This window comes from Rhinolophus sinicus, linkage group LG16 (assembly GCF_036562045.2).
Source record: "Rhinolophus sinicus isolate RSC01 linkage group LG16, ASM3656204v1, whole genome shotgun sequence".
In the NCBI taxonomy this organism is placed as follows: Eukaryota; Metazoa; Chordata; class Mammalia; order Chiroptera; family Rhinolophidae; genus Rhinolophus; species Rhinolophus sinicus.
Genome location: NC_133765.1, coordinates 25,350,715 through 25,378,310, shown reverse-complemented (window position 1 = coordinate 25,378,310; position 27,596 = coordinate 25,350,715). Strand labels below are relative to the sequence as shown.

Genomic DNA, 27,596 nt, shown 5'->3' with positions numbered 1-27,596 from the left:
AAAATAAGACCGGGTCTTATATTAATTTTTGCTCCAAAAGACGCAGTAGGACTTATTTTCAGGGGATGTCTTATTTTTTCATGTACAACAATCTACATGTATTTAAATACAGTCATGTCATCTTCTGGAACATCGTGATAACGTACTAAATGTGTCTGTCTGGCTGACAATCTTAACTGGGGCTTATTTTCGGGGTAGGGCTTATTTTCGGGGAAACACGGTAGCTACCCTGGAAGTGTTGGCGTCAGCGGATGGCTGGCCTGAGCAGGAAAGCATGAGACCCCACCCTCATGCTGTGCCTCCCTCCTGGTTATGAGGACAAAGGGCACGTTACCTTATAGTAGAAACGGGGGTCTCGGAGTCCCCTGTAGTCAGAGCAGCCTCCAGGGACAGAGCCCCCAGGCTGGCCCGGCTGCCCTTGCGGGAAGATTCCCGGAACAAGACAGTGCCAGGGTCCTCATCAGAGGAATTGTCATCAAAGGAGCCCAAGATGAATTTGGTCATCAGCTGCTTCCTGATGTGTGCCTGCTTCTCATCTTCTTTGGAGAGGGGTCTGGCTCGCTGGCCCTGGAGCCTGGCCGGCGAGGACTGCCCATTGGTGTCTGGGGCTTCCAGGCCTTGGGTCCCTGTCCCATTGGCTGGGGAGGTATCACCCGAGGAAAGGGGTTTTTTTAGGGGATTCCGATGTGGGGGTGGCCGGGAGGTTCTTTGCCAACAGGCATCTTTGGGGTCTTTGTGGGAGGCCAGCTCAGCTTGGTTAGGAGTCTTTGGCAGAGAACTGTTGTCGCCATTCTTCTGTGGTGGCTCTCCTGAGCTGTCGGAAGCTGGAAAGGGCTCCTTGCTGGGGATGAAGCTGGCCTCTGGGTTATTCTTGGCGACTGGCTTGGAGTCCGTCATTTTCCCCCAGATTTTTAACCAGGAAAAGGTCAGGCAGGAGAAAATCAGACAAGATAGAAAAAGAAGCAGGGTCATTCATAAAACCTGTAGGGAGAAAAGGAGAGATGTTGTAGGGTCTACATAATTATTTCTCTCTTAGAGGAGCTATAGAGGGGCAACTGGAGTTCCGTGCATTCAGCTGAGAGAGCTGAAGGGGAGAAGCACTGGACAGAGAGTGGGGCAGGGTTTCTCCTCCCGGCTCTGCTCGCACCGTGCTGTGGCCTTGAGCACATTCCTTAACCCCCCGAATCTCAGCTTCTAACCTCTGATTTGGGTTTACTAGCACATGCTCACTGTACATCATAAACATACATGTGAGAAAGAACTAAATGTGATCATGTCTGTTAAAAGACTCTGCCACAGCATCATCATATCCAATAAGTGGAAACAATCCAAACGTCCATTAAGTGATACATGGATAAACATAATACAGTACATACAATGGACTGTTACTCAGCCATCAAAAAGAAGGCAACACTGACACATGCCACAACGTGCCTGAATCTTGAAAACACTACACTGAGTGACAGAAGCCATTCACAAAAGACAGCGTATTGTATGAGTCCCTGCACATGATATAGCCAGAACAGGCAAATTCATAGAGCTAGAAGATTGGGTGTTTGCCTAGGGCTAGTGGGACAGGGGTAACAGCTAAAGGGTTCAACATATCTGTTTGAAGTGCTGAAAATGTTCTAAAATTGATTGTGGAGATGGTTGCACAACTCTGTGAACATACTAAACACCATTGAAATGTACATTTCACATGAGAGAGTTGTATGGTATATGAGTGTCTCAATAAAGCTGTTCTGAAAAAAGACTCTTTGGGGGGCGTCCGGTTAGCTCAGTTGGTTAGAGCGCGAACTCATAATGCCAGGGTGGCCAGTTCAATCACTGCATAAGCCAGTGTGAGCTGCGCCCTCCACAGCTAAATTGAAACAACTAGATTGAAACGATTTGACTTGGAGCTGATGGGTCCTGGAAAAAAACACACTTAAATAAAAGTTTTAAAACAAACAAAACTGAAAACAGGGACAAATACATGAACATGCGTACACCAAAACTTTCGGAAGCCCAAGCCTTGCTCTTATCCCCAAGGTTTCTCAACCATTGCCATGTGGGGCTGGAGATTCTTTGTGGTGGGGGCTGTCCTGTGTATCGCGGCTAAGCAGCATCCCTGGCCAATACCCACCAGATGCTAGTAGCACACGACCCTCAGTTGTGACAACCACAATTGTCTCCAAACATTGCTAAATGTCCCCAGAGAACAAAACTGCCCTCGGGTAAGAATCACTCGTCTTCACTCCTACGCCTACTCCCTCCCTCCCTCCCTCGTGCTTCTAGATGGTGAGGCGGGGAGCTGCCGGGACAGGGTCTATTTCTTACTCACCTCTTTCTTGCACATAGTAAGTCCTCAAGAAAAGCTTTAAAAGCATCAGCAAGAAAGGTCAGAGTCCCGAAATTGCTGGCTTACCCATGCCCTCAGGACAAATTTTGAAATTAGTAATTGGCAGATGACATTGTCAAAAATGTTGCAAAGGCTATCCTGGCTTTCCCAGAGGCTCCAACACGTTAGTCCTACATCCTCTCCAGGCAGGAGGGCAAGACAGGATAGAAGGGCCACTCCCCTGTAGCGCCCTCTGCTGGCCACACGGGCCAAGCACTTTCACAATTCCACATCCTGCTCCCACAGCGCGCTCTGCCTAGCCCGCCGGGCCTGAGTTAACCAGCGGGTACAGATCTCCATCGTGGTAACACTGACGACAAAGTGTGGAAACAGCCTGTTCTCTGGTCTCCCCTGGCTGACTCGGAAGGCCCTTGGGGACATGAACCAATTGGCATTCATTTCTGGATCCCTGTGCCCAGCTTGGTGCTTGGTACGTGGTAGGGGCTCAAAAATTGTATCAACTGAATGATAAATCCATGCACACACATCGAGCACCAACTGACGGCTTAAGGCCAGCTTGAACTTTGATTTCAGGGCCTCCTTTCTGAAACCGTATCAGGAATGCCAGGGGAACAAGCTGGGTGTGTCCATGGCAGTTTTGAAGTTGAGTGCCAACCGGGACACCTTACGCTAATATGACCAATGTCAGGCGCTTTTTAAATGTGCACCTTTGCCACTGTGAGATGCAAGAAATAGTGAGTGTACAAGATTGAAATAAAAGGCATCCCCGTGCCCCAGAGAGAAAAACACTTGCGTTATTGCTGAAAAAAACCAAAGAGCAGCATCAAGGCAAAAAGATGCTACAGTCGTTTGGGACTTAGGAACCCTGAGCATGTGTTCTTGACGTTGATTGCCACTGGAAAACCAGTCAAACTGTTCAAGTTTCACATTAGGCAAGCGCTTTGGGAACTTGCTCAGGAAATCCTGGCGGGCTGAGGGAAAGCATGGCTGACTGGGGCTGTGGATGGAAGGATGGATCGGTGGTATATGGAGACGGGCTGAGCTGATGGGCAAGATGGAGAGACCCACACGTGGTAGGCGATGGAGCGATAGTGGGTGAAGCTGCCAAGCTCTACACTGGAAGCTCTAATGAATGGCATGACCAGCAGTTCTCCCCAGTTTGCCCCCCGCCCCCTCACTCTGCAACTCCTTGAAGATCTGCTGTCATTCTGATAGGGGCCAGTGGATCTAACACCCCAAACCTACCTTGCAAGAGTTATCCGCACCAAAAACCTCACGGTCTTTCCCTTTTCTTTGCGGAGAAATGATACGGGACCCCAAAGTCACTACACGGGAACTTTTCCCAAGCAAGTACATCGAGATAAATGGGGGAACTGTTTCAGAAAGTTCCCAAAGAAACACTTTGAGCCTGAGTTTCCTCATCTATGAAATGGGGACACAAATTCTTGCCCCATTTTCCTGCCTCACAGTTGCTCTTCAAATGACATAAACATAGATAGCATTTATACATACATAAACCATCAAGATTAGAGAATGTCTCCAAGCTTCCAACAGTTTGATGATATTACTGCTATGGTCATTACTTTAGTCCCATTTCACAGTTTGGTAAATTGTGGCTCAGGGAAGCTTGGTACCTTGACTTCACTCAAATCCAGGGCCAACACCCCTACTTTTCCCACCTCCCTACCACTGAAACTGGCTATAAATTAATGCCATAAAATGGAGGGTGTTACTATGAGCACGTGGATACGATCCTAAAACCAGATACCTGGCTGTGTACATGGAAGATGGCATAGTGCAGCGACACGTAAACCCACAATTCCAGACGTGCAGAGGAGTCTAGGACGACATTACATGCAGTTGATTCCACGGGCAGGAAAGGCCAGATAAGTCCTTCCAGTGAGCCTTGAGGACCAAGCTGTGGCCCTTCACTGAAATAACCCAGCTGACCCGAAAACCAGGCACTGGCCAACGCTATTTTTATTTCTTGCAAAGCGAATGCAAGCAACAGCTGCGGGGTGCCACACCAATCATGGCCCCGGCCATAACAAATGCAGGACACCACTTGGCTCTAACAAGTGCCGGCCAGCAGCCAAATGAGGGCTTGAGAACGAGGGGGTCATGAGTTTGTTTTTCCAGCTCCTCTGACCCACATCCATATCTGGCAAGGTCTTTGAGGGAACAAGAGGCAGAATGTCAGCAGTTCACCCAGCAATCCCGTTCCACACTCGGACTTTTCCTCCCACCAACATGAACTCCCCAGAGCTTGTTGCCACTTACCGTCACTGCAGACACAGCCACCAGCTCCATTCTCATGTGGGTCTGACTGACTCCCACAGAGTGACTAAGGGAACCGGCCGGGCCCGTGAAGTGTCACCTTTCAGCAGGAGGCTGGTGGTGTATGCATCAGGCCATGGGGGAGGAGTTTGGACGGCCAGTATTCCAACACGGTTAAGTTTCCTACCAAGTCAGCCATGCAGTACATGCCCTTATTTGTCACCTGCAAATAGAAGCCGTTCACGCTCCTTGCCGGGCCCTCGCCTGGCCTTAGGCTCAGGTATTTAAGAGGCTTTCTACGCTCTCAAGGGCTCGCTGGCCCACAGGGTCACCTCCCTCTGGCTTGCTACACTCCTGTCCTTAGGCCTACTTCTCTACTCATGCAATCACCCCCTTGCCCAACGCTATCTCTAGAGCATGTTTAAAACACTCCCATAATCACCAGAGCCCCGTATACATAGGAAAACTGGATTGAGGGCAGACCTTCGTGGTCATCTGTCAGACACCTGCCTGGAAGGGAAGGTGAGTCGCAGCACAGCCTGGGTTTGGCCAACTTGGGCATGACGGGAAGGGAAGCAAAAGCCTGGACGAAGAGTGGATGGTCAAGGACCCCTCTGCTGGCAGGCAATGGGGCAATAACCTTCTGCGAGTTCAAATAATGAAGGTGATAACAGCACCATGTGAGGCAGCCAGTGTTCAAAGCTGACTTTGAGGTGGATACCTTAACCTGTATTCCAGCCCAAGGGTCGGGGGTGTCACAGGTCACAGTGTTTCCCAAAAAGCTGCCTGCTCCAACCTGCAGCCTAAGGGGTGGGGGGGGACACTTGGCAAATCCGGTGTCCTTGTTCTACAGATGAACAGAGGCCAGAGGTCACACATGAAATTAGTGACACAGTCACATCCAGCACCAAGGTCCCAGCTTCAGGCAGTGCTCCTTCTAGATCGAGGCATCATTCTGTCCTCGGGCACCTCACTGGGTGCCCTAGAAACTGACCTGCGCTTACATCTCAGCTCTGCCACCTCCAAGCAGGGTGAGCCTTGGGCAAGTTCAATACCCTCTCTGAGCCCCAAGGGGCTCGTATGCAAAGTAGGGTAAGGACACACCTACACGGCGAAATCCCACGGGATCATTCACACGGGGTGATGGACGCAGCTCATCTGAGAGACTGCGCTGAGAGCCAGGGCAGGATGTCACCCACCGCGACCCTCTGCCACCCACAGAGTGTGATCTCGGTCATCACGCCCCCTCTCTGAACCTGTTTCCCCGTCTGGAAAATACGCATCCTCATCCACCCCATAGGATGTTTGGGAGAATCAAGCAAGATCCGTTTAGTCCCTGAACACAATCTTCCCTTTCTTGGTGCACCCAAATGGAAAGAAGGCAGCAGGCCACGGGGAGTGTGATTCTGCTGTGAGAGTCCTGCTCTACAGATGCACTTACAGTTGCTTAACGGGCACCAGTGAACCCCTGGTCACGCATGAGGGCCGCTCCCTAAGGATCACCCAGCCTAGAGGGGACAGGACCTGTCCTAGGACTCATTTCGGCTTCGCAGAGCTCCAGCCATGAGCTGCTTGGAGTAACACTGCAGGGCAGACACTTTTCTTAAAGGGCAGAAATCTTCTGGGGTGTCAGCATGAACCAGGCTGAACTAACTTGTCACCGTTCCCTGATCCAATGGGGATATTCCCAAGGACTCTGTGTGCATTTGGGGCAGGAGGTGGAGTGGGGTGGGGGAGTGTCAGTTTTTACGTTATTCCCAGAGATGTTTTGGAATGCCAACACAGGGGTTAAAGAAGAAAGGAGACGTCAGGAGCGCGGCAGGAACAGGAAGTGATTCCTAGTAAATCACAAGGAGTGTTTTGTTATTAGTGTCTATTGAGCACAGTCTGTCAGAGCCACCGCGTTACAAGCTTTACATGCGTCATCTCAAATTGTCCCTGCAACCCTCGGCAATAGGTACCACTACTCAGTCCCCTTTTATAGGTGGGGACAGGACCAGTTACTCCCCAAGTTCGCACGTTTAGGACACAGGTGGCCTCACTTAAAAACCCACCGCTCCTCACCCTCACACTTTCTTGCTCTATACACAGAATTTCTCTCCATAAGCCCTGAGAAAGGGCTCAAGTCAGTGGACCTGAGAAATGACTGTCAGTGTTTGGTTTCTTAGAGCTGTAAGCTTGTTCTTAAATCTGTGTCCACTCCTAAGGAACACAAATGCAACCAAGAAATAAATAACAAAACTACTTCTCTGGACTTGGAGAATTCTTCTCCTGGGCAAGGTTTTGGGAGACACAGGAAGAGTTCTGCCCAAATAAAGCAAAAGCCTTTCAAATCAAGATCTAGCTTCTAGAATCCCAGAATCAGGAAAAGCCACATCTGGAAGGCGGTTTGAGAGAACTCCATCCACAGATGGAGATGGGCAGGAGGGAGAGCTAGGAGAAGGAGATAGCTGCTCTGGGGCTTTGAAGGCTGAATAGAAGTTCACCAGGTTGCTAGGGGGCAGGACAGCTCAGGCAGAATTAGTTCTTGGCACCACGCTAGATGGTGAGTTAATAACTCTAGTGACTAAAGTAGAGCACTCTGCCAAAGGTGCTAAGCCAGGAGTAGCGGTTAGCAAATTGCTTCTATTGTGAAGGCTACTCATTTGTTTAACACTTTTGTGTCTGAAGAAGGTATGTGACAACCTTCAGGTCACAGTGGAGGGCAGTGTACTGCCCTACAAACTATAAGACTTAAGAAGGCACACAACCTGGTGTAATCCTAGCACCTTGACTTTCCCTGCGATTGTGATCAAGGGTGCTCGTGTGACGTCATGCCTCCTTACCTCAGAGGACAAATGCTCTGGGAGAATCGCAACCCTCACCTCTAAGAAGAGACTGTGCCCTCTGTTACTTTCTAACTACAAACACTAACTAAAGAGCCCTATACTAATAAATAATACCACCACCACCTTCCATTATAACGAGCCTCTGTTATCCAGAATCTCATGTATTCCTCACAGCAGCCCTACAAGTGAGGTAGTATCCTTATCCATTTCACATTATTATCATTATTATTATCCCATTTCACAGATCAGGCATGAAAAGCCGTGCCCAGAGAGGGGGACTGACGTGCCCAAAGTCACACAGCTTGGAAGTACATGGAATTCAAGCCCGCTCTGCCTGACGCCAAAGCCTAGATTTGTAATAGATGGAGGTGAGTGGGCTGGTGATTCAATTAATTAACTGGCTATCCTCTTAAAGGGGTGGAATCAGAAGCCTGCAAATGAGATCGGGGAGTCAGCAGTTCTCAAACTTATCACATGTCAGAGCATCTGGGTCTCTGGAGAATCCCAGCAAATAGTGTTAGCATAAGGATAAAATAGCTACATCAAGTGGTCTTGTGTCAAATCCCAAGCCACTCGATCCTGGAGTCCAGGAGGTGTGCAGCTCTGGGGGCCACTGATTTGGGAACAACTTCAGGGAGGAAAACACATTTGAGAAAAATCTTGTGAATTTCAGTTTTTTTCCTCAGTCATGAAAAGGCCCCGATTTCCAAAAAGTCCCAGGGTCCTCTGGGAGTGCTGACCCAGGAAGGTGCACTTCCACGGTGCCCGGCACACTACAGTTGCTCAATTAACGCTTGGTGAGCCAAACCAAACTTTTGATGGGGTTAATCTGGTGGCCCAGGCAAAACTGGTCTGAATGGTTCCAGACCAGCCCCTGCCGTGGAGACGTGCAAAAGGAGCGGGTCTCCTACCTCCAGTGGAAAACTTGTTCCACCGTCTCAAAGGCTAATCCGGATCATCTGTTCCAGCAGCATCTCCCATGAGTCATCCCTGCAGAAACTGTCGCAGTGGACTGTCCCACGTGCCTGAGGTCCGGGGCCCTTGCCACCTTCGCAGATGGAATCCCATCCTCCCTCCCCTCTGTTCCTTCCGTGCCAGGAATCTGCCTTCTTCAACCATTCACTCATTTGTCAGAGGGCATTTCCTGGGCATCTGCCAGTCATGGTGCCAGCTACTGGCGACACGGAGCAGACAGCATAGGAATGGTCCTGCCCGCGAGGGTTTACCATCTCGCAGCCTTCCTTAGAGCAGAGTGGGGAAAGCCTGCGAAGGGGTTGGAGGGGCATTTCCAACAACAAATTATTCTAGTTACTATTGGAGCCCGTGACCCATTTACTTCCAAGTAGAGAATATATTCAGGGTTGTCCCTTTAATGTCACTCTCACCCATGATTTAATTTGAAAAGGTAGCGCTTCAGTGAGTCCAATGGAAGTGGCACAAAAGTTGGGCTAACTGAAGAGCGTGGCTGTCTTCTGGGGCCCCAGCACAGGTGAGGATGCTAAGGTGTGCTAAATCCTGGGGAGATTGAGAGCAGCACTTCTGGCGTGAAGCTGACCTGGGTGGAGACTCTCCTGTTTGTCATGACTGACCAGACCCCGTCATGGAAATTCTCCAAACTTTGGTTTCCTGGTCTGTGGAATGGAGTAAATAACACCTGCCCCCTAGGGTTGTCTTACAAACAGTGTGTAAACACCTGGCGAGCCAACTTCTCAATAATTGAGACCTCAGGTTTCCTGCTGTGCCCGTCTGGACTGTCCAGTACAAGGAGTCCTGGATCCCTAGAATAAAGGAACACAGCCTAGCTTCCAGGAGAACCATCATACTCTATGGGAATGAGTTTGCTGTTATAACACAGACAGGTCTACTAGAATAGAATGGGAAATGCACATGAAGTTTGCAGATAACAAGCAAGATTTCTGACCATGCTTCCAGGCTTCCCAGGTACTCTCCTCTGAAGTAACGATCCCTAAGTCAAAATTTGGGGGAAGCTTTAGAATAAGGGATCCCACAGTTTCTACAGGAATAAGATTTTGAGAACATCTCCATTTCAAAAGATTAAAATGTTATTTCCCCATAATGATTGAGTATCTCAGGTAATGTCACACTCTCATTTCTATCTCTGATCTAAAGGTGATCAAAGTAGGAGGGAGTTTACACAACACCTGAGCAGAAGCAAATAAACCTGCTTTGCATAAACATAAAATGCCTTCCCCGATTCCTCAAATAAAGTTAGGGATTGGGCATGTGTGCCCCTCTGATCACCTGGCTTAGAATTGGCTGGGTCTTTCCATTTCAAACTCGGAGAGGTCAGTAAAGAAATCACGTCTTAGGGGCAGCCAGATGGCTCAGTTGGTTAGATACAGCGTGGGCTCTGAACAAGGTTGCCGGAATCATGGGATGGTGGGCTGTGCCCCCTGCAACTGAAGATTGAAACCGGTGACTGGACTTGGAGCTGAGCTGTGCCCTCCACAACTAGATTGGAGGACAACGACTTGGAGCTGATGGGCCCTGGAGAAACACACTGTCCCCCAATATTCCCCAATAAAATTTATTTTTAAAAAAAGAAATCACTTCTTATAAAGATCTTCCAAGACACTCTTAGAAGGAAAACGTTTACAACACAACATCTACACCTTTCGGTTTTTAAATGGAAAGACCCACTTCCTGGGAACTCCCCTCAGTCCTGGGCAAATCTGGGCGGTGGGTGATCCTATCTGTGGAGAAGCCCATCTTTGTTCAGATAATAGTAATAATGACCAGTGTGAGAGGTACCAGGTGAATGCAAAGAATCAGAGGTCTTTGGGAAACAAGGTCTGGGGCGTTTGACACCAAACTGTGCACAGCAGCCCCCTCTAGGAGGAGAGACACACAAAAGGATAGTGCAAGGAGACACCCCATTTTCTTCTGTGCTGCTTCTTTACTCTGTAACACGTTTTTTAAAAATTAAAGGAAATCGTGTCTTTCTAGCAACTCAGGACCACTATAAGTTTTTTACTCTTAGCGTCTGCTTTTTGAAGAAATGAGCAACACTTTGAGCGATCGGACAGCTATGAGAAACAGAATACTTTGTCTTAAGTTTTGGGGGCAGAAAACTCCCACAGAACTAGGTAAAGCTAAAACCCAAACCATTCCAGTGTACGGAACTGATCAAAGTTCACACAGGGATACCCAGAAACATAACCATTTATAGAAGTAAAGAAAGACCTTTCTCCATCTGTATTCCATTGAGCCGTTCAGATCAGCTTCCCGCAAACAGAACAGGAATCGCTGTTCCCCTAGAAACCCTGCAAGCAGGCTGCTCGTATTATGCACTGAATTCCGGTCACCTGGACGCTGGCTTTATGTCCATGACCTCAGGGAGGGGTGAGCTCACTTACCATGTCTCTCTCCACCTTTTCTTTTCCCAAGGCCTCTCAACGGTGCATTCAGCATTACATTTTCCAGGTTCCTTGTTTGTCGATGGCCTAACTCTAAGCCGGCTAGCTGCTCCCTGCCGTGACTGTAAATGTCACTTTTAGATTAACTGGCCCCTGCTGTTTAAAAATATCCTGGGCGCACTTAACCTTCAATGCACCAGAGTGGTAATAACCCAGGCGAAGGGGGAAAAGATCCAGCACCAAAGCATTCGTATGGTGTTTTCCACCTTTCAGTCCTGTAACTTGCTTTATTTCAAAATTCTTAGACATCTAAGCCACGACGCATCCTAAGTCCAAGTTGTCGAAGGCACTAGAAAGCCACTGGGTCCTCCTATGACACGCTGCAAATTAGCTGCATACAGGTTGGTGGTGGTTTGGAGAAATGGCTTCTGGAACAAACCCCCAGTGAATGGGTTCCGTTGATCACTATCAAAAAGATCACCTAGCTTCTCTCCCCGGAAAAGATTTAGTAAAACCCTCTCAATGAAAACGCCACTTAAAGAAATGTGTCCTGTTTCTTAGGACTTGGGCAAAAACAAAACCGAAACAGCTCCATTCCCATTCAGGGTTGGCTGGCTCTTGCTAGGGCTGGGAGGAGAAACCCGGCGCATGCTGCCACCGTTACAGAATGTTCTGCCACCTGGGGAAGGCTGGTGGCATGTGGGACAAAGGTCACCTTCAGGTCCAAACAGAGCTGGCGACAGGAAAGCAGAGGCCACACAAAAGGGTATTGTGCTCCAGTAGACCAGTATGTGTCTCACTAAATAGCAAGTGGAAAAACCTCCAAGGGAGCGGAACTTAGGCAAAACGGTTTAAATGGCCTGTGCCAGGTGCAGCCTTCATCCTGATGGAGAAGCTACTTCGTTTATGGGCTTGTTTTCCAAGAAGGAAACGTCCTCCAATAGTGGACTTCTTGGAATTTTCTCCACTGGACTCACAAGTAGGAAGCACATATCTTGGGTCCTCTGGAATCCTCAGTGTCATCCGCTGTCACCTGGGACAGTGCCACATCCGTTTTACAGGAGTTGAGGATGAAATAACGCAGGTGGAGGGCTGGGCACAATGCCTACAGGCCTTGCGTTCTTCATTGGCAGCCCCTACGATTGTCGTTAGCTTCTTTATCAAGACTCCTTCACTCGAGAGTAGCTCGTGCAATCCTTTCAAAGAGGTACCTCTCAAACGATAGACATGACCTTCCGTGTTTCCTAAAAGAGCCATCTGGGACTCAAGGAAACATTTTTGAACTCCATTTAAAATTTCTCCCTGATGATGCCATTTAATTCTGACCTGGGCAGAGTTGTCAATAGTGGCAAGACTATTGGGCTTTGCGATCGGGTTGATGTGGGTTCGAATCCTAGCTCCGTTACCTGTGGCTTTGAGCAAATGGCCGAGCCAGTTTCCTCATCTCACTACTTCACCATATGGTTGAAAAAGTTAAATGAAACAACATACATTGAGCTTCTAGCATAGTGGCTTGCACATAACAGGCACTTAATAATATCTTTCTAATGTAACTCCTTACTTTCAAAAGGACTAGAAACCATCCCCCGCCACCTCCCCCTCACCCCCCCTTCCACCTGCCACCTCCCGCCTCACTCAGATGAAGGACTCTTTCTGGTGGCTCAGCTCTTCCTTGACACTCTCTAAGGCACAGGTATTTTCTAGAAGCCAAGTGGAGGGCTTGAAACCAAAGTTACTCATAAGCTTTTCCCACCAAACACAATAACATTAGTAGAAAAACATATTTCTTCAAGCACATCTTAGATTCAGAAAGTCATACATATCAACTCGTTGGCTAAAAAAAACCAAAGTGACCACATGACTTAAGAAAATAGGGCATCTGGAAAGAAGGTGCCATTCCTACCGCAAACCAGACATTTTATAAAAATACCTGTCTCCTTCTCCCCCTAAGGGCCAATTAAATCAGAATTCCTGTGAATGGGCCTGGAACGTTTCCCTGGATGGTGAGGCTTGAGGAGTCCTAACTGTCTGAAGCCTCTGGACCCCCTCTCTGTCACCACACTGAGAGGGATGCAAGAAATACACAACTGTAAGAACACAATATATTGACTTCCTGGTTTGCCCCACTCACCAATATCTGCATTTCCAAACATACTTTAAAAATGTAAAAAAGGTTCCAACAGAGATAATCAATAAGATACCTTCAGGTTGTGAGACCCAGATCAAAAGTGTCAGGAAGACTCTAAATAGGCAAAGAGGCTGTCTCCATTGTCGTACATTCCAGTCTTTTCTGTTTGAATCACCACCAGCCAACAGCCAGGACCCTCCAGAGAAGAAGCCCAGAGCCCCTACCTTGTACATCTCCAAGGTCTGACAAAGATGAAACGCCACCGCCACACACAGACACACCAAAAAGTTTGCTTCTCCAATCCAACTCTCAGACTTTTCATGCCAAGAGCCAACCGAATCAGAGAGTGAATTTTAAAAGGGAGAGAATGCATTATCTTATCTGATAATGGAATAATACTAACAACATGCTAAAGTCTAAAAAAAAAAAAAAGAAAGAAAAAAAATTTTCACGTTCCCCTACCTTACCCTGCTGGACTCCGATCACACAGTGACTGTCACGTGATTATTTTATCACTTGGGGTTCCCAGGACAACATTTTGCAGTACTGACTTCCTTGTGTTTCCAAAAGCCCTCAGCAGGTACTCTTCTCCTTGCGTGAGAAGGGAGGAAACGGGAATCACTTTTGGCCAGGTACTTACATGCTCCCACAGTGAGCCACGCAGAACAGTGAAGACAGTGGGAGGTCACAACACACGGGGCTCATTGCTGACGTCTGAGTGGCAGCACCTAGGCCCGTGCTGCCTGATTTGTTATGACTCTCAAACTAAGAGTGGATTTTACATTTGTTAAATGCTTGGAGGAAAAAATAAAAAGACTACGACACGTGCAAATCATATGCACTTCCCATGTCAGTGTGCGTAGTTTTATTGGTCCTCGGCTACACCTGTTCATTTACATTTTGCCCATGGCTGCTTTCTCTGCGACGCACAGTGGTTCCCAGAGACTGAACAATTGACCATCTGACACTTTACAGGAAAAGTATGCTGAACACTGATCTAAAAGGCCACAATCCGCCTTGTATTCATTTTGGCAAACCCAGTGCTATTATTGCAGCAAATCCAAAAACGTGAAAAAAAAATTACAGCTGCATAGCTAAAAGTTCATCAAAATGATTCTTGTTCCTAAAAAGATTAGCGATTAAATTTGTATTTTTGGGGGGGTCAAAGTCATAGACCATTTAAGATGCTGTTGTGTTCTGTTTAAAGTGACACCGTTCTTTCAAGATTCAATGTATTTTTTTAAAATAATGAGTTTGCATTTTGAATTCTTTATAGTAGCCCAGCTTACTGCTTCCTCACTCCTCACAGCACTGCATTGGGTTGGAAGTGTCAAAACCTATCGGATACAGAAATATTAGCCCCTCTTTTATCCCTTGGATAAGGGAGCCCTTTGTAATTCTGAAGAGAGGACCCCAAGTTACTAGAGGGCAAATGAAGAATGCATCTTTGTTCTGTCTTCCTCTGTGAAAGCCTGCTTGCTGACAGCAGAATGTGGGATCACAAGCCCTTCTCCTCAAACGTAAAGAAACTAAGGCCCAGAGGGAAAGCCATCTTCTCAAGTGAAAGTTTCTAACGCCCTGCTTTTGTAAATGTCTGTACTGGTCTAGGTGTCCTTACCAGACGCATCCTTTCTGGCCCACTTAAACACAGGCACGTGTTACCAAGCCCTCCCGATCCCTTTTACTTCCTTCTTCATCTGATACCAGGCGAGTCCAGCCTTTCGTCGTGATGGGCCACCCCTGCTATTACAGCCAAGCGCTGGCAGGTCAGTGGGCCACCGGGGCGTCTTCCCAGTGCCCTGCCTTCACACTACAACTCCAGAGTCCCAGGAAAGAGTCTGGAAACACTGGCAGAGGGAGGGTGGGGAAAGTCCCCTCGCACAGTCCCCGGGCTTGGCAGGACACGCAGCCATGACGGACGGGCATGCCGAGATCCCCGCAGTTTTCCAGCCACAGCGGCCCCTTCAGGAGCTCAGCAAACCCTGACCCCTTCCAGCCTCCCCACTGCGCTTGGGCTCGGGGCGCAGCTTACGGCTGGGGTAGGGCCCAGCTCAGAGTACCCTGGCCAGGGTCCTGCTCGCGCCCCTCCCGGGAACCCAGCGGCCCAGGGCTTACCGAGGCCTGGCGGAGGGGTGGGCGGCTCCATCCGGGCGGAGGGAAGGGGGCGGAGGAAGGAGGGAGGGCAGCACGGAGGCGGCCCTTCCTGCCCACAACAGTTGCCATGGCTACCAGAGCCCAAGGGCAACTCAAGGGCGTTCGTGGATGTTTCCCCCCACCACCATCCCCCGGCCCCCTCCCACTGCCCGGAAGGGGACTGCTGAAGGGCACTCGGCACAAAGGGCACTAAGCACAGAGAAACTTCAACAACCTTTTATTAGAAAACTCAAGCAGGGTTAACTCTTGAACCCCGCTAACAGCAAAATATCATCTCTTAACAGGATCTAGAATGGAGGTGCAGACCTAATAAAGATTGTCTCTTAAACAAAGGATTAAAAAAAAATACATATATACACCCGCCTAAGTTTTTTTTCCTAAGTATTTTTTAAGAGCAAAATTCTCCAGTGTTGCAGAAAAAGATATCCCAAAGTGATTTCAGTCTATAAAAAACAGCATTTGGCACTACGCTGCCTTAAAAAACCAACTCAGGATAAGCCTAGTAGAAAAGCATTTCCTCTTAAAAAAAAAACAAGAACAAAAACAAAAAGCCCCCTCTTCTCCGTCCCTCCACTTATTCCTACAACACCCCAAGGACAGCATTTTCTTCAAGACCCAGCCCAGTTGTCTTGGGCTCTGCCAGTCTGGGAAAGTTCACACCAAGGACTGCTCCTTAGGAAATTGTCACCTCTACTATTGTCAGGAAATGGATCCCTAATATCTGGAAACTTGCAAAAACCATCCCCATTATCTCCTTCAAGGCGGGGCCTGAGGGCTCTGAAGGATCAAAAGGGCAGTCAGTGGACCTGGCTGAGACCCAACACCAGGTTGGGCAAAGGGGGGCTTTCTCAATAAAAACTCCCAACACCTTATAACCTAAGTCTAACCTACTGGGTAAAAAACGAGTAGCAGCTGGCTGTCACCAAAAAAGGTGCTTATCTCCCCCCTTGAATCAAAAAGAGAACAGAAGGGGGGAGTCTTGAATATTCCATCCACCTCCTCCCTTCCAAGCCATGTTGCAAAGACAGACATGGGGTTGCAGGGCAAACTGGGCCTGTGCGGCTGGATAAACAAAAGCTGCGACTCAGGGGCAGCCCGGCTCATGACTGCTTTACCAGAACTTATTTCCCTTGTGCAGAGTGCTCCAGCATCACTAGGGAAATGATTTTTTCAACTAGACTTGTAACTGACAAATACTTCAATAGCAGCTTCTAGAAAACTGCCTGGAGAGCCTCCCCCAGTTTAGGGTCACAGATCCTTCCAGTTGATGGGCTCCTTGCCGGACTTCTGCAGCAGCTCGTTGGTTTTAGAGAAATGTCTGCAACCGAAGAACCCTCTGTACACAGACAGCGGGGAGGGATGAGCAGTCTGCAGCACGTGGTGGCGCTTCTGAAAGAGAGCGAGAGAAGGACCAAAAGGTGGCACATCTGGGACTTTACGGCTCTTGCACCTGAAGGCAGCTGTGCCCTTCCCTTTGCCCTCTCTAAATTCTCCCACTTTCCAAAGTGTATTTATTTGCCATCAGAATTCATAGAACATCAGTGCATTCATTCCTTTATAGAGCCACTACCTTTGCTAGGCTCTGAGGCTGCAGAGAGAGGACCAGTCTTGGTCTCCAACTTGGTGCCATCTATGCCACTGGAAGTGCTCATATCTTATCCAGCAATTCCACTCACCCCTTATGACCCAGCAATTGCACTTAGAATGTACTTGCTAAAGGAAATCAGGATGCACAGACCTACACAAAGATACTTCTTATACAGGTAAAAGCTAATATAAAGCCAGTGTTATACAACTGCCTACAAATTGTTCCTCTGAAGTTCTTACCATGGAACTCCATGACTACAAGGAGAACAAGGCCAATCTAGCTACATAGGCTGATGCAGGAAAACCTCTAAAATAGAGCAAGGGAAATAAAGTGGTAATTGCATTAAAAAATTTTTTTAGAAAAATAACCGAGACACTGGAGCAGTTCTGTCAGGGAAAAGAAACAGTGGAAGGCATTTACTTTCTATTTGCACCTTGCTATATATATATATATATGAAACACTTTAATAGACATTTGCTTTTCTTTTTATTCTTTTCTGTATTTAAATGAAAACCACCTAACAAATAACTGCTTTCAAAACATCCCTGCTTTCAAGTAGCTGGGACCAGGAGGGGCCATAACTGATGCCAAAGAGCCCAGTATGGTTAACACAAGAGCCTGGAGCCAGACGGCCGGGGTTCAAGTCCTGGCCCTGCCACTTAGTTGTGCAGCAACAGGGAAGTCACTGACCCAAGCTGCACTTCATTTTTCAGCTGTAAATTGGGGCTATCAACAGCACCTCGCTTCTAGTTACTATGAAATAAGAAGTGACAGTGTGGTACAGAGTATTCTGAGAAGTAACACAGGGTGAGTGGTTATTGGCCTGCTGTCTGGCATGCAGTACAGGCCCGAGAATGGGAGCTGTGCTGAGCTTTGAAGGACGAGTCAGTCAGTCTCTGGGGAAGGCAAAGACTTCCACACTGGGGAGAAAGGAAGGCCGAGAAGTGGGGCACAGGGAAACCTGGGTGGTTCAGTCAGCCTGGAGTTAAGAGTCACAAGAGGGGAGATGAGGCTGAGAGGCAGGCCAGAGGTACTCCCAAGCCCCCTCCTTGTCAGCCTAAGTCAAGGCCTTCCAGGGAGAAGGTGGTCAGATGGGACGGTCTGAGACAGCAAAGAGAATCAAAGCTATGAATGACTGACTGGATGTAAGGTGAGGAGGGGGGAAAGGAGGGAGGGGGAAAGAGAAGGTAGGGCTGTCATGAATGATACCTGATATCCGGTTGGACAGCTGAGGTCCTTTTTATCCTTGGGCAGTACAGAGGAGCAAGTTTAATGAGGAACGGATGAGGAAACGACAATTTCTCTTGGAAAATGTTGAATTTGATGTGCTTTGGGTCACCAGTAAGGAGGCAGCTGAATATTTAGAACTGGTGCTCACGCAAGACACTGGGTTGGATGTGCAACTTGGTTTTAATATCCAGCTACTTTAACAACTGTTTCCTTTCAAACCAAACCATGCTTAACAATAAAGATTACAAATATACTGAGTAAGAGCTATACAGACCATAAAACCTCCCTAAGGCAGAGGCTGGAAATCACTCATGTGTACTTCTTACCTAGATAACCAGATATTAGCAGTTAATTCAGTCACGCCAGATTTTATTCCTATTATGCCCTTCCTCAAAAAAATACCTGAAAATATCTTGTTCATCCACACAGAAACTTTATATGAAAACAAACCTTTTAATCTGACTTGCACACTGTTATGTGCTTGTTATTTTATATATATATATATATATATATGTGTGTGTGTGTGTGTATATATATATATATATACACACATATAAAATATATACATATATATATATTTTTACTGGAAGGAGATAGCAGAAACTAAAATAAAAACCACTGCTTTCTCAAGCCCAGGAGGAAACTGAACAGATGGGACTTGGACGGGAGACTTTTCACCATATATCTTAATACCCCTTTTTATTTTTAATCATGTGAATCTACCTTTAAAAAACTAAATTACTTGGGGGCGGCCGGTTAGCTCAGTTGGTTAGAGCACCGTGCTCTTAACAACAAGGTTGCCGGTTCGATCCCCACTTGCCCTCCACAACTAGATTGAAACTACTTGACTCAGAGCTGATGGGTCCTAGATAAACACACTTAAACACATAAAAGTTAAAAAAAACAAAAACACACAAAAAACCTAAATTACAAAACGAAACTCAATTTAAGAGAAAATGGATGAGATAATTGGCACGTGAGTAAAGTAAAAAAAAAACGTGAACTCACTCCATCACTGGCTTAGAATCCTCACACACTCCCATAAGAACTTCACAGGGCCCACACCCACCCAGGACGGCAGGCTGCTTAGGAGGCCCGAAGCTCCAGAGCAGGTCTAATCTTGGCTCCGCCATTCATGTAACTTTGGGCACGTGACTTCATCTGTCTGAGCCCCAATACAAAATTGGGTCAGTGTACACCTACGCTCACAGCCTTTCCCAGAGTAGTGAGAGTCTGCATGAAGAGTGCTTGACTTGCTACCTGACACAGGGCAGGGGATCGATATATTTGCACATCTCTGAAACCCCAGAAACTATTGTTGGGTCCCTTTACTTTCACTTATTGAAGTGTCCACAATTTGTCCCTCATGCTTACTTCCTAATTCAGTGTCTCTCAGTTGCCCAAGCTTAAGACTTGTTCCTGACTCCTCTCCCATCCCCCATCTCGCCCCTCCCCCCCGCATTCTCCATCACACCGCCATCATCTCCAGTTGGTCAGTTATCCTGAAGAAGTGATGGTGGCTCACCCAAGTGGCAGCAGTGTCTACTGCAAGCAGCAGTGGGACTGGGACATCTTTAGGAGGCATTTGACAGGATTCTGACAGACTTCATTTAAGGGGAGGAGGGAGAGATCAAGGAGGACTTCTGGTTGTCAATCTCAGTAACCAGGTCCGTAAGCGCTTCAGTAGGTAAACGGAGAATGGAGAAGGAACAAGTTGGGGAAAACTGCAGAGAGGGCCATGATGAAAGAACTGTTTAGTGGTGTAGAGTATCGGCAATCAGAGCTCAGGCTTAATGACTATCAAGCACCAATAGCATTTTCATACAGGAAGTTAAATTTGTGATTAAGTGGGGTACTTCATGTTTTCTATATATGCTCAGACTTCTTGGCAGCAAGAAACTTACCTCATTCGTCACTTGTTGCATCAGTTGTTAAATGAATGGTACCTGGGGACCAGTGTCACTTTCTGTATTTATGACAGGTTTATGTCTGTATTACTAACTGTATTAAATCAGAAGTTGACCAGTTGCTTTCCTCAAATACCACTAATCGTTCCTCTAATTTGTCTACATTTTGTTCAACGTTCAATGGGAAACCCAACCATCATTTTAACAATCTTAAGGGAAAACAAGCTTCCTATTTATGACCTGGATTTTCCAGGAGCACACTGGAAGGATTCCTGGAATTCTCTAACCTGATTTAAACTGTTAAAAACATACCCTATCGATGGCAATCCCCTTCTTTTGAGCGTAAGAACCCCAGAGCAAGAAGACAAGGCCATTCGAGTTCTGATTTAGCCAGGACACAACCGCATCCGTGAACTGCTCCCAACCTTTCTCCTTATGAGAATTGGCCTGATGCGCCCGCACAGTGAGGACAGCGTTGAGTAGGAGAACACCTACGAACACACACCAAAGAAAAAGGTTAAAGGTAGTTTGAAATGAGTCTGCCTAACACCCAACCACAGGGGCTTAACACATGATGAAACCACTCTCATGATGGAATCCAGAACAGCCACCTGAAATTCGGTCATAGAGAAAGCATTACGACAGACTGCTGGGTACCTCTGGGCAAGATCAGAGGGCATTCAACTTTCACTTCTGCACTTTCAACACCTTCTGAGTTTGCAATAGTAAACGTGCATTGTATTATCCTCATCAGAAAGAATTGTTAAAAAAAAAACCTAAGTGATATTAAATAACCCCAGAAAATAACAAAAGGAAATGTTTCATCAAAACAAAATCTAACTGAAAGAAAACACAAGAGTAAATACTCTTTCCTTATCCCAGTTATAGTTTGTCAAAGAAGAAAAAAGTCCTGTAGATAGGTATTAAACACATGTTGAAATGACAAGTGAGGCCACCTTCTGACCGGTCAAAATTAGGTTAAGTGGATAAATGTAAAATAGTAGTAACGAGGAACACACTTTTCTATTTCAAATTACAATTAAAGCATGAAAGAAAACATTGGCTGCAGGATAAAACAGATACATTTTCTGATTTATGTAAATTTAGCTATTTTATTAGAACTCTCTCGTTCTTCTCTGACATCTTTTACAAACATAAGAAAGTATACAGAAAAGAACACTGTTGAAATCTGCCCAAGACATAGCTAGCAGTGGTTGGTTTACCTTGCTTGGCCCACCCAGATAAATCTCCGTGACCAGGATGAACAAAACCATCTATGTCTGTAGACAGCTCTTTGTAAATGTTTTCCAAACTGAAAGCAAGCCGGAAAAAACAAACAAACATATAAAAACAGAATCTTAGGCACCATTCTGAAAGTCCAGTAACCCCCAACATACATGTAAATTATAGCGTGTGAAGCAGCCCCTGGAGAGAAGGATGCGACAAACCTCAATGATCTATGAGGAAACACCAGCATTCCTTTGTCCAGAACAGACTGGACAGTCCCACAGGGGACTTCTGGCAATGTTCGAAGACATTTTTCATTGCCATTTTATAACTCTTTAGTTCGGGGGGGGGGGGGGGCAGTGCTGCTGGCATCTAGAGGGTAGATGCCAGGGGTGCTGCTAAACATCCTACAGTGCACAGGACCAACCCTCTCCCCAACAAAGACCCAGACCCCCAAACAGGCATACCTGCAATTTGCAAAGTACACATCTGAGCGAGAGTAACTGTGATTGGACTTGACCCATCCATAAAGCAATCGTACCTGGGTGGAGGTGGAACAGGTCTTTGAACACTAAAGCAGAGCCCATGAGCTTGATTGGGTCCATGATACGGATCCTGTCCTAGGATGACAACCTTTACCTGTGAATACCAGGTGGCAAGAAATGAAACATTGTAGTGTAGTAGGCAGTTTAAATGAACACCTGGCTGACTATACACAGGGACACGATGAGAAGGGCAGCCCCCCTCCTGACCCAAGCAGAAACCCAAGGAAGAAAGTAGGTAACTTGGCACCATTTCTTTCCAGTACTAAATTATCGTTCACTTAATCACCCTGCCACACTGCCCCCTCCCTTCTGACACAGGTATTTGGAACAAGTTGGGGTCAACTTTGCTTCCGTCTCCTTCATTTTTCAAATTACAAAAGTAAATACACCCTTGAAACAAGTACAACCATCCAGAAACAAAGTGGTTAGTCATCTCCTGGTCATCCCCATCCCATCCTGATTCAACCATTTTTAATTACCTTTAGAATTGGATTTATTGCACGCATTACCTTGCATTTTTGTGTTTCTCACATCACACATTTTGGATCATTCAGGTCAATAGAGCTCCATCACTGACGGGCATCAGCTTGTTCACAATTTATTCCATTACAAAAAATAACGCAATAAACGTCCTAATTCATATATCCTTACATGCTATTGCTTTTATTTTTTATGGAATATTTATAATAGTGGAGTTGCTGGTCAAAAGATAAGTGTATTTTAAATTTTCATAGACATATGCCAAATTGCTTTCCAACGAGTTGAAGCAACTAGAATTCCCACCAGCAGCAATATGAAGGTGTCTGTTCCCCTATATTCTCTAAGGAATGAAACCAGAAGAGAATGAGGTCAGGTCAAAGGGCCATGGGAGTAGGTGGCAAGATGCAGTGAAAAGTAATTAGGTCACTGTCAGGGGCAGTGTTCAAATACAGTCAGTACTTGTTCTGGAGACCGCCCACCTCTTCTTCATTCTCATGCTTCCGCCCATGGGCTCCTTCTTAGAATCTTCCATAGCTGACATATACCTTATCCTTCAAAGTTCAGCTTTAGCTGTTCCCATGATCAGAAAGCTTTTGTGAACCTCTCCGTTCCTATTGTTGGTGCTCACGTGTCCCCTGCATAGTCTCCATTCTGAAACAACCTGTCCCAGCAGGGAAGCTTTCCAGTTCTGGTCATGGATAAGGGATGGCCTTGGAGGAACCAAATAATCTCCCAGCCCCTCCATGTGCTCATTTACAAAGAAGCCCTGGGACATCTGATCTCAGAAGTTTCTTGCTCTTTTCTTATTCTTCCTTATTTATCTTGATCATTGGTATTCAAAATAGGGCATACTATTATTCAAACAAGGCGCAAAACACTACTGAATTTAAAAGGACTTAGTTTTTAACTTCAAAAACAAGGAGTTAAATTCAAAGTCTTTGCTCTAAACTGAAAACTGAAGTTTGCTGAGTATCAGGTGTAGCAGCCGTAACAAGATAGTTTATTGCATTTAGACATTTATGAAATCATAGGATTCCTGCTCTCAGCTTGCAAATGAGAGAGGGAAAAGGAGAACAAAATGTAAAACCTCTAGGGTAAACAGATATTAACCATATTGGAGGGATTTAGAGGAAAACCAGATCACAAAAGTTGTGGCGAACAGGCTTCAATGAGGTACCACAGATGGATCTAGTTGGTTTTTAAAAGACAGAAGCGAGGAGAGGGCTGCCACACTGTCCAAATCTAAGCACAATGGCAGGTGGAGGCTGGCAATATAACATGGCCATGTTCATGTTCAGCTTTCGTAGTTCAGACAGTGGGAAACCACAGACAAGCTTCTGAACAGGAGACTGACATGACCAGAGCCACCGGGCAACAGCCGTTGTATGTAATGAACCGAAGCAAAGGGATTTACTAACAGGAGAGCAAAACTGTTAGGGCCTTAAGTTAAAAGTGTGAAAGTATCAACTGTAAAAGAGTGTGGTCAGACAGAAAGAATACTGAGCTATTCTTCAAGGTGGGGTCGATTATACCCAGGTGAAAAAGACTTAACTGCTTCGTGCCTCAGTTTCCTTATCACTACCCAAAACAATACCTAACACTGGTATGGGGTTGGTTTCAGGATTAAATAAAATCCAAGAAATGAGAGTATACAGACACATAGTCTATGTACATACTTTCCTTTTGTGCTGCATAAACACCACGTGGTCAAAGTTAAAAAAATAAATATAGGCTAACATAGAGCCTGCCAAGTCTCACAATTTCAGTATTTTACTTATTAACTGAATTATGGACAGTGGCTTAATTCCAGTGTCCCTAAGTAAGAAATACTATTTGATTCCCATGCCTCTTTTACTAAAATTCATCCACAATTTGTACTTACGTCTCTTATGTCGCACATTTGGGTCCATGTGAAGACTTGCTCTGGGGGTGGATAAACAGTATAATGTCTTCTTTCCTCCGCAACAAATCCCATTAGCTGAAAGAGAAACTAGATTTAAAATCAGATTCTCACTGGGAAGCATAATTCAATAAGAAAGCTAACCGAAGCATTATCTTACTCTTTACCATGTTTTTTATCTAAATTCTTTTGAAAAACAACAAATAAAAACAGTACCTGCTCCCCACCAGTCGCTCAATCTTTTCAATTCCCTCCCCCTTCCTTTGGGCTGGGCCAAAGGTGATTGGCTTAGATGCTTTGATTTCCTATAATGCCAACCCCTTCCTCTTTCTTTTAAAGGCGGAGCCAGGTTTCACACAGTCCAGTTTGTGGTTTTACTATGCCACCCTTTCCTGGAAAGCAGACTGAAAGGATTAAAAGAAGCCAGGATATCATCTTACAGTCTTTAAATACTTTAACTAATATAAATGTGCGGATTCATATCACTATGGTTTTATTTTACCCCCTTTAGCGTGAAAAGGACATCGAAGGAGGGAAAACAGACTACAAAAGCAATCTCCAATACACGTGGCCTTGGCCTGCAACACTAACAAGACACACGGCCGGCAGCTTCCACGTTTACCTTTATAAAATAGGGTTTCCCGAACTCTCCGCTGAGGTGCTTCTTCCAACTCTCACCGAACCCCACCGGCACATTGCGCGCCGCCAGACGGAGCAGGGCGGCGGCCTTGTTCTTCTGGATGCGTACCAACTGCTCGGGGCTCAGCGGCGACGAGGGCGGTATGCCGGGCTCCTCCGGCCCGACCCGGGCCTTCTTGGGGGGGTTGGCCTGCAAGTGGTCCCCGCACAGGCGGGTCAGGAGCTGCAGCGGGCCTCTCCCAGGCGCCCGCAGCTTGCGCCCCCAACCCAAAGGCCCATTGCAGAGGACACCCATTCGTGAGTTTCAGCCCCACCCGCGAGGTCGGTGCAAAACCGGACTCTGAGAACCCAGGCCTTAGCTCGGCTCTGCACTAACAGGCCGATGCCCCAAATTTCGAGTTTGGTAGTAAACTCAGGGGGGCAGAGGAGCGGCTTCAGGGGATGCACTACAACCAGACGCCCCACCCCGCGGGACACGCCACTCACGTCCCCACGTGGCCTTTTCGCGGCAAAAACCCTCCCCCCAGGGTCCCACCCCCTCCTTCCTCTGATTGGGTGAAGGAACGAAGAGAACGGCCCCCTCGCTTCCGATAGGCGCAGTGGGGCCCGAGGCTTGTTCCCATTGGCTGGCCCCTCAGCATGGCCGCCGATGGGGCACCGCGGCGGCTGTTTTGAACACCCAGCACCAGTTTACCCGGTCAGCGGCGTGTCTCTGCAACCCCTCGGTCGCCCAAGGCCCACCGCCTTCCTTTTCTTTCCCCTGACCCCGGACCCCACAAGAGGTCCCCGGCACGCCTCACCGCCGCATCCCCGCTCTCCTCAGCTACCGCCGCCACGCCGGTCTCCGGGTCGGCCGGCTCAGGGCTGCGGGCACGTCGCTTCCTGGCGGGGCTCGGGGAGAAGAAGGAATAGAGCGTCTTCTGGCCGATCATCCCGAATCCGAGGAGGTAGCGGACGCTCGCCGCTTGAGGACCAGCGAGGTTCGCGCAGGCACTGGCGGCCCCCAATTCGCGCCAAGACGCCCGCGCATGCTCCGACCCGGGGGGCTGGGCGGGGGGCGGTGAAGGGCCTCGTGCGCATGTGCGGGAGGGGCTGCTGTGGGCTGGGTTCATTCATTTTACTTATTCTTTCATTCATTATATTCACGCGTCACACCTCTGCCTGGGGGTAAGTCCCTCCACTTCTCAGCTGTAAAAAGATAAAAGTACCTGCCCGGTATTGTTGTGGGAGTGAAATTAGCCTTGAAATAGTATTTGTTTAGCGCTTAGGTACTGCATTATCTCCTCCAATTTTCACAACCTATTTTACTGACAAAGTAAAGCAGAAGCTGTACAACGTTGTGCCTAACCTGTCAGGTTTGAGGGAGACTGTAACTGAGGTCGTGAAGATTAAACTCCAAAGTAGGCATCTTCCGAAAGGCACCACCGCACCCCTCAATCCCTATACACCTGGAATTCTTCTCTTTCTCTTCTTTCCTCCCCACATCCAAACCATCAATACGTCCTCTTGATTCTGTTTCCAAAATAAGGCCTGAATTCAGCGGATGCTCTCCGTCTCCTGGCAACAACTGATGAATTTTTGATGTGTGTCTGGTGCTCTGGCTTCGTGGTCTCATGCTCTAGAAGAATGAGGACAGGGACCCAGAGAGGTTAACTGAAGCAGTTTGTGGTTTTATTGCAGAAGCGGATAGTTTATTAAAGCAAAGAGTCACAGCCCCCGAGCCGGAAGGGGTACCTGAAGCTGGGATGCCCATCGGCTAAAGCAAAGACTTCTGTTTTTATACTTTTTCTTGTGTATCTAAGGAGAATAGCTGACGTCTACTGGTACAGTTTTATCAAATTCTCAGCCTTTTGAAACAAATCAGCTGTTCGGTGCTAATGATGTTTCCCAGGGCTATGGCCTTAAAGATACGACTGTCCCTGTCCCTTCTGCCAGGAATTCCTGCTGCCTGAAATCATGCTAACTCACCTGCCTCACAATCCCCCGCTGGTCTCCTCTTTCTTAGGAAGGGATCCGTTTGAAATGTAAATTACATCATAACTCCCGGGTTAAAATTCTCTAGTTTCCAAATATGCTTAAAATAAAAATCCCAGCTCCTTACCCCGCTGGCGAGGCTGCTACGACTGTGCCATGACTGAATCTGGGTCCCAGCATTCACTGGACTAACCAGCTTGTCCCTTGTGTGGTCTTTACATTCTTGCACACACTGTGTCCCTGCCTGGAAGCTTCTGGTCTGAGCTCTGGACCCTTCCTCTGAAAGGCTTTCTCTTTCTGCTCCACTTTCTAGCCAGTCACCTTATTTATAGCTCTCTGTACTATCTAAAATTACCTTCCTTATTTCTGTCTCCATCTCCAAAATGTAACCTGGAGGATGGCAGGGACTTTATCTTGTTCCTGTTCTGTCCCAGTGCCTAGGACAAGGACCTTACGGATACGGAGAGAAGCCCATCATTTAAAATAATTTGCCCTTACAGCCACTTTGAAAAACAGTTCAGCGGTTTAGTATAAAGTGAAATATACACTTTCCAGGTTATCCTGGAATCCTACTCCTAGGTAGGTATTTACCCAATTTAAATCTTAAATCTGTATTTACACAAAAGCTTCTGCATGAATGGATATAGTGAGTTTATTGGTAATGACCCCAAACTGGAAACAACCCAAATGTCCCTCAATGGGTAAGTCAGTAAACAAACTGCCCCACTCATGCAGCAGATACTACTCAGCAATGAAAAGAACTGATGCAAACAGCAAGGATACATCTTACAAGCATGTTAAGTGAAAGAGGCCAGACAAAAGGCCATCCATCGTACGATGTCATTAATATGAAATTCTGGAAAAGGCAAAACTGCAGGGTCAGAAAACAGGTGTGGTCGGGAGCTTGGGGGAATTTTGTCCAGTGATAGAAATGTTCTGAATCTCGATGGTGGTGGTCTCACGACTCTGTATGTACACTTATCAAAACCTGCAGAACTGTA

General features: G+C 47.0%; 2 protein-coding genes across 17 annotated transcripts in view; both read right to left on the bottom strand.

The window, feature by feature from the left end:
* ACACB (acetyl-CoA carboxylase beta) overlaps window positions 1-15,098 on the bottom strand; it is a 107,524-nt gene extending 92,426 nt beyond the window's left edge. For 2 of the 16 annotated variants that reach the window (XM_074321656.1, XM_074321664.1), the window contains exons 1-2: window positions 10,824-10,959; window positions 335-981 (exon numbers count right to left, since the gene is read on the bottom strand). In XM_074321656.1, coding sequence (XP_074177757.1) covers window positions 335-972 — 638 coding nt within the window. In that variant the 5' untranslated portion in view covers window positions 973-981; window positions 10,824-10,959. Of the gene's footprint in view, window positions 1-334; window positions 982-4,621; window positions 4,755-10,650; window positions 10,760-10,823; window positions 11,433-13,175; window positions 13,195-13,413; window positions 13,543-13,591; window positions 13,703-15,066 lie in introns of those variants that run through there. The other 14 variants (XM_074321667.1, XM_074321671.1, XM_074321666.1 and 11 more) reach the window with 12 other exon arrangements.
* Window positions 15,099-15,305: 207 nt separating this feature from the next.
* On the bottom strand, window positions 15,306-25,643 carry UNG (uracil DNA glycosylase). Its single transcript, XM_019757528.2, has 7 exons — window positions 25,422-25,643; window positions 24,605-24,811; window positions 23,965-24,060; window positions 21,599-21,696; window positions 21,054-21,142; window positions 20,143-20,321; window positions 15,306-16,494 (listed from the first exon to the last, which is right to left on the bottom strand). The coding sequence occupies exons 1-7, from the start codon at window positions 25,551-25,553 to the stop codon at window positions 16,354-16,356; spliced, it is 942 nt and encodes a 313-aa protein (XP_019613087.1). The 5' UTR covers window positions 25,554-25,643; the 3' UTR covers window positions 15,306-16,353.
* Between the last annotated feature and the right edge of the window lie 1,953 nt (window positions 25,644-27,596).

Bases quoted from the DNA above. Each gene is read 5' to 3' on its own strand.
- UNG (XM_019757528.2), bottom strand. From the start codon at position 25,553: ATGATCGGCCAGAAGACGCTCTATTCCTTCTTCTCCCCGAGCCCCGCC. The intron at 20,322-21,053 runs GTAAACCAACCA...GTGTGTTCGTAG, and splicing joins ATCTGGGTGGGCCAAGCAAG to GTGTTCTCCTACTCAACGCT. The intron at 16,495-20,142 runs GTATGTTTTTAA...GCTCTCTTTCAG, and splicing joins AGGGGATTGCCATCGATAGG to AAGCGCCACCACGTGCTGCA.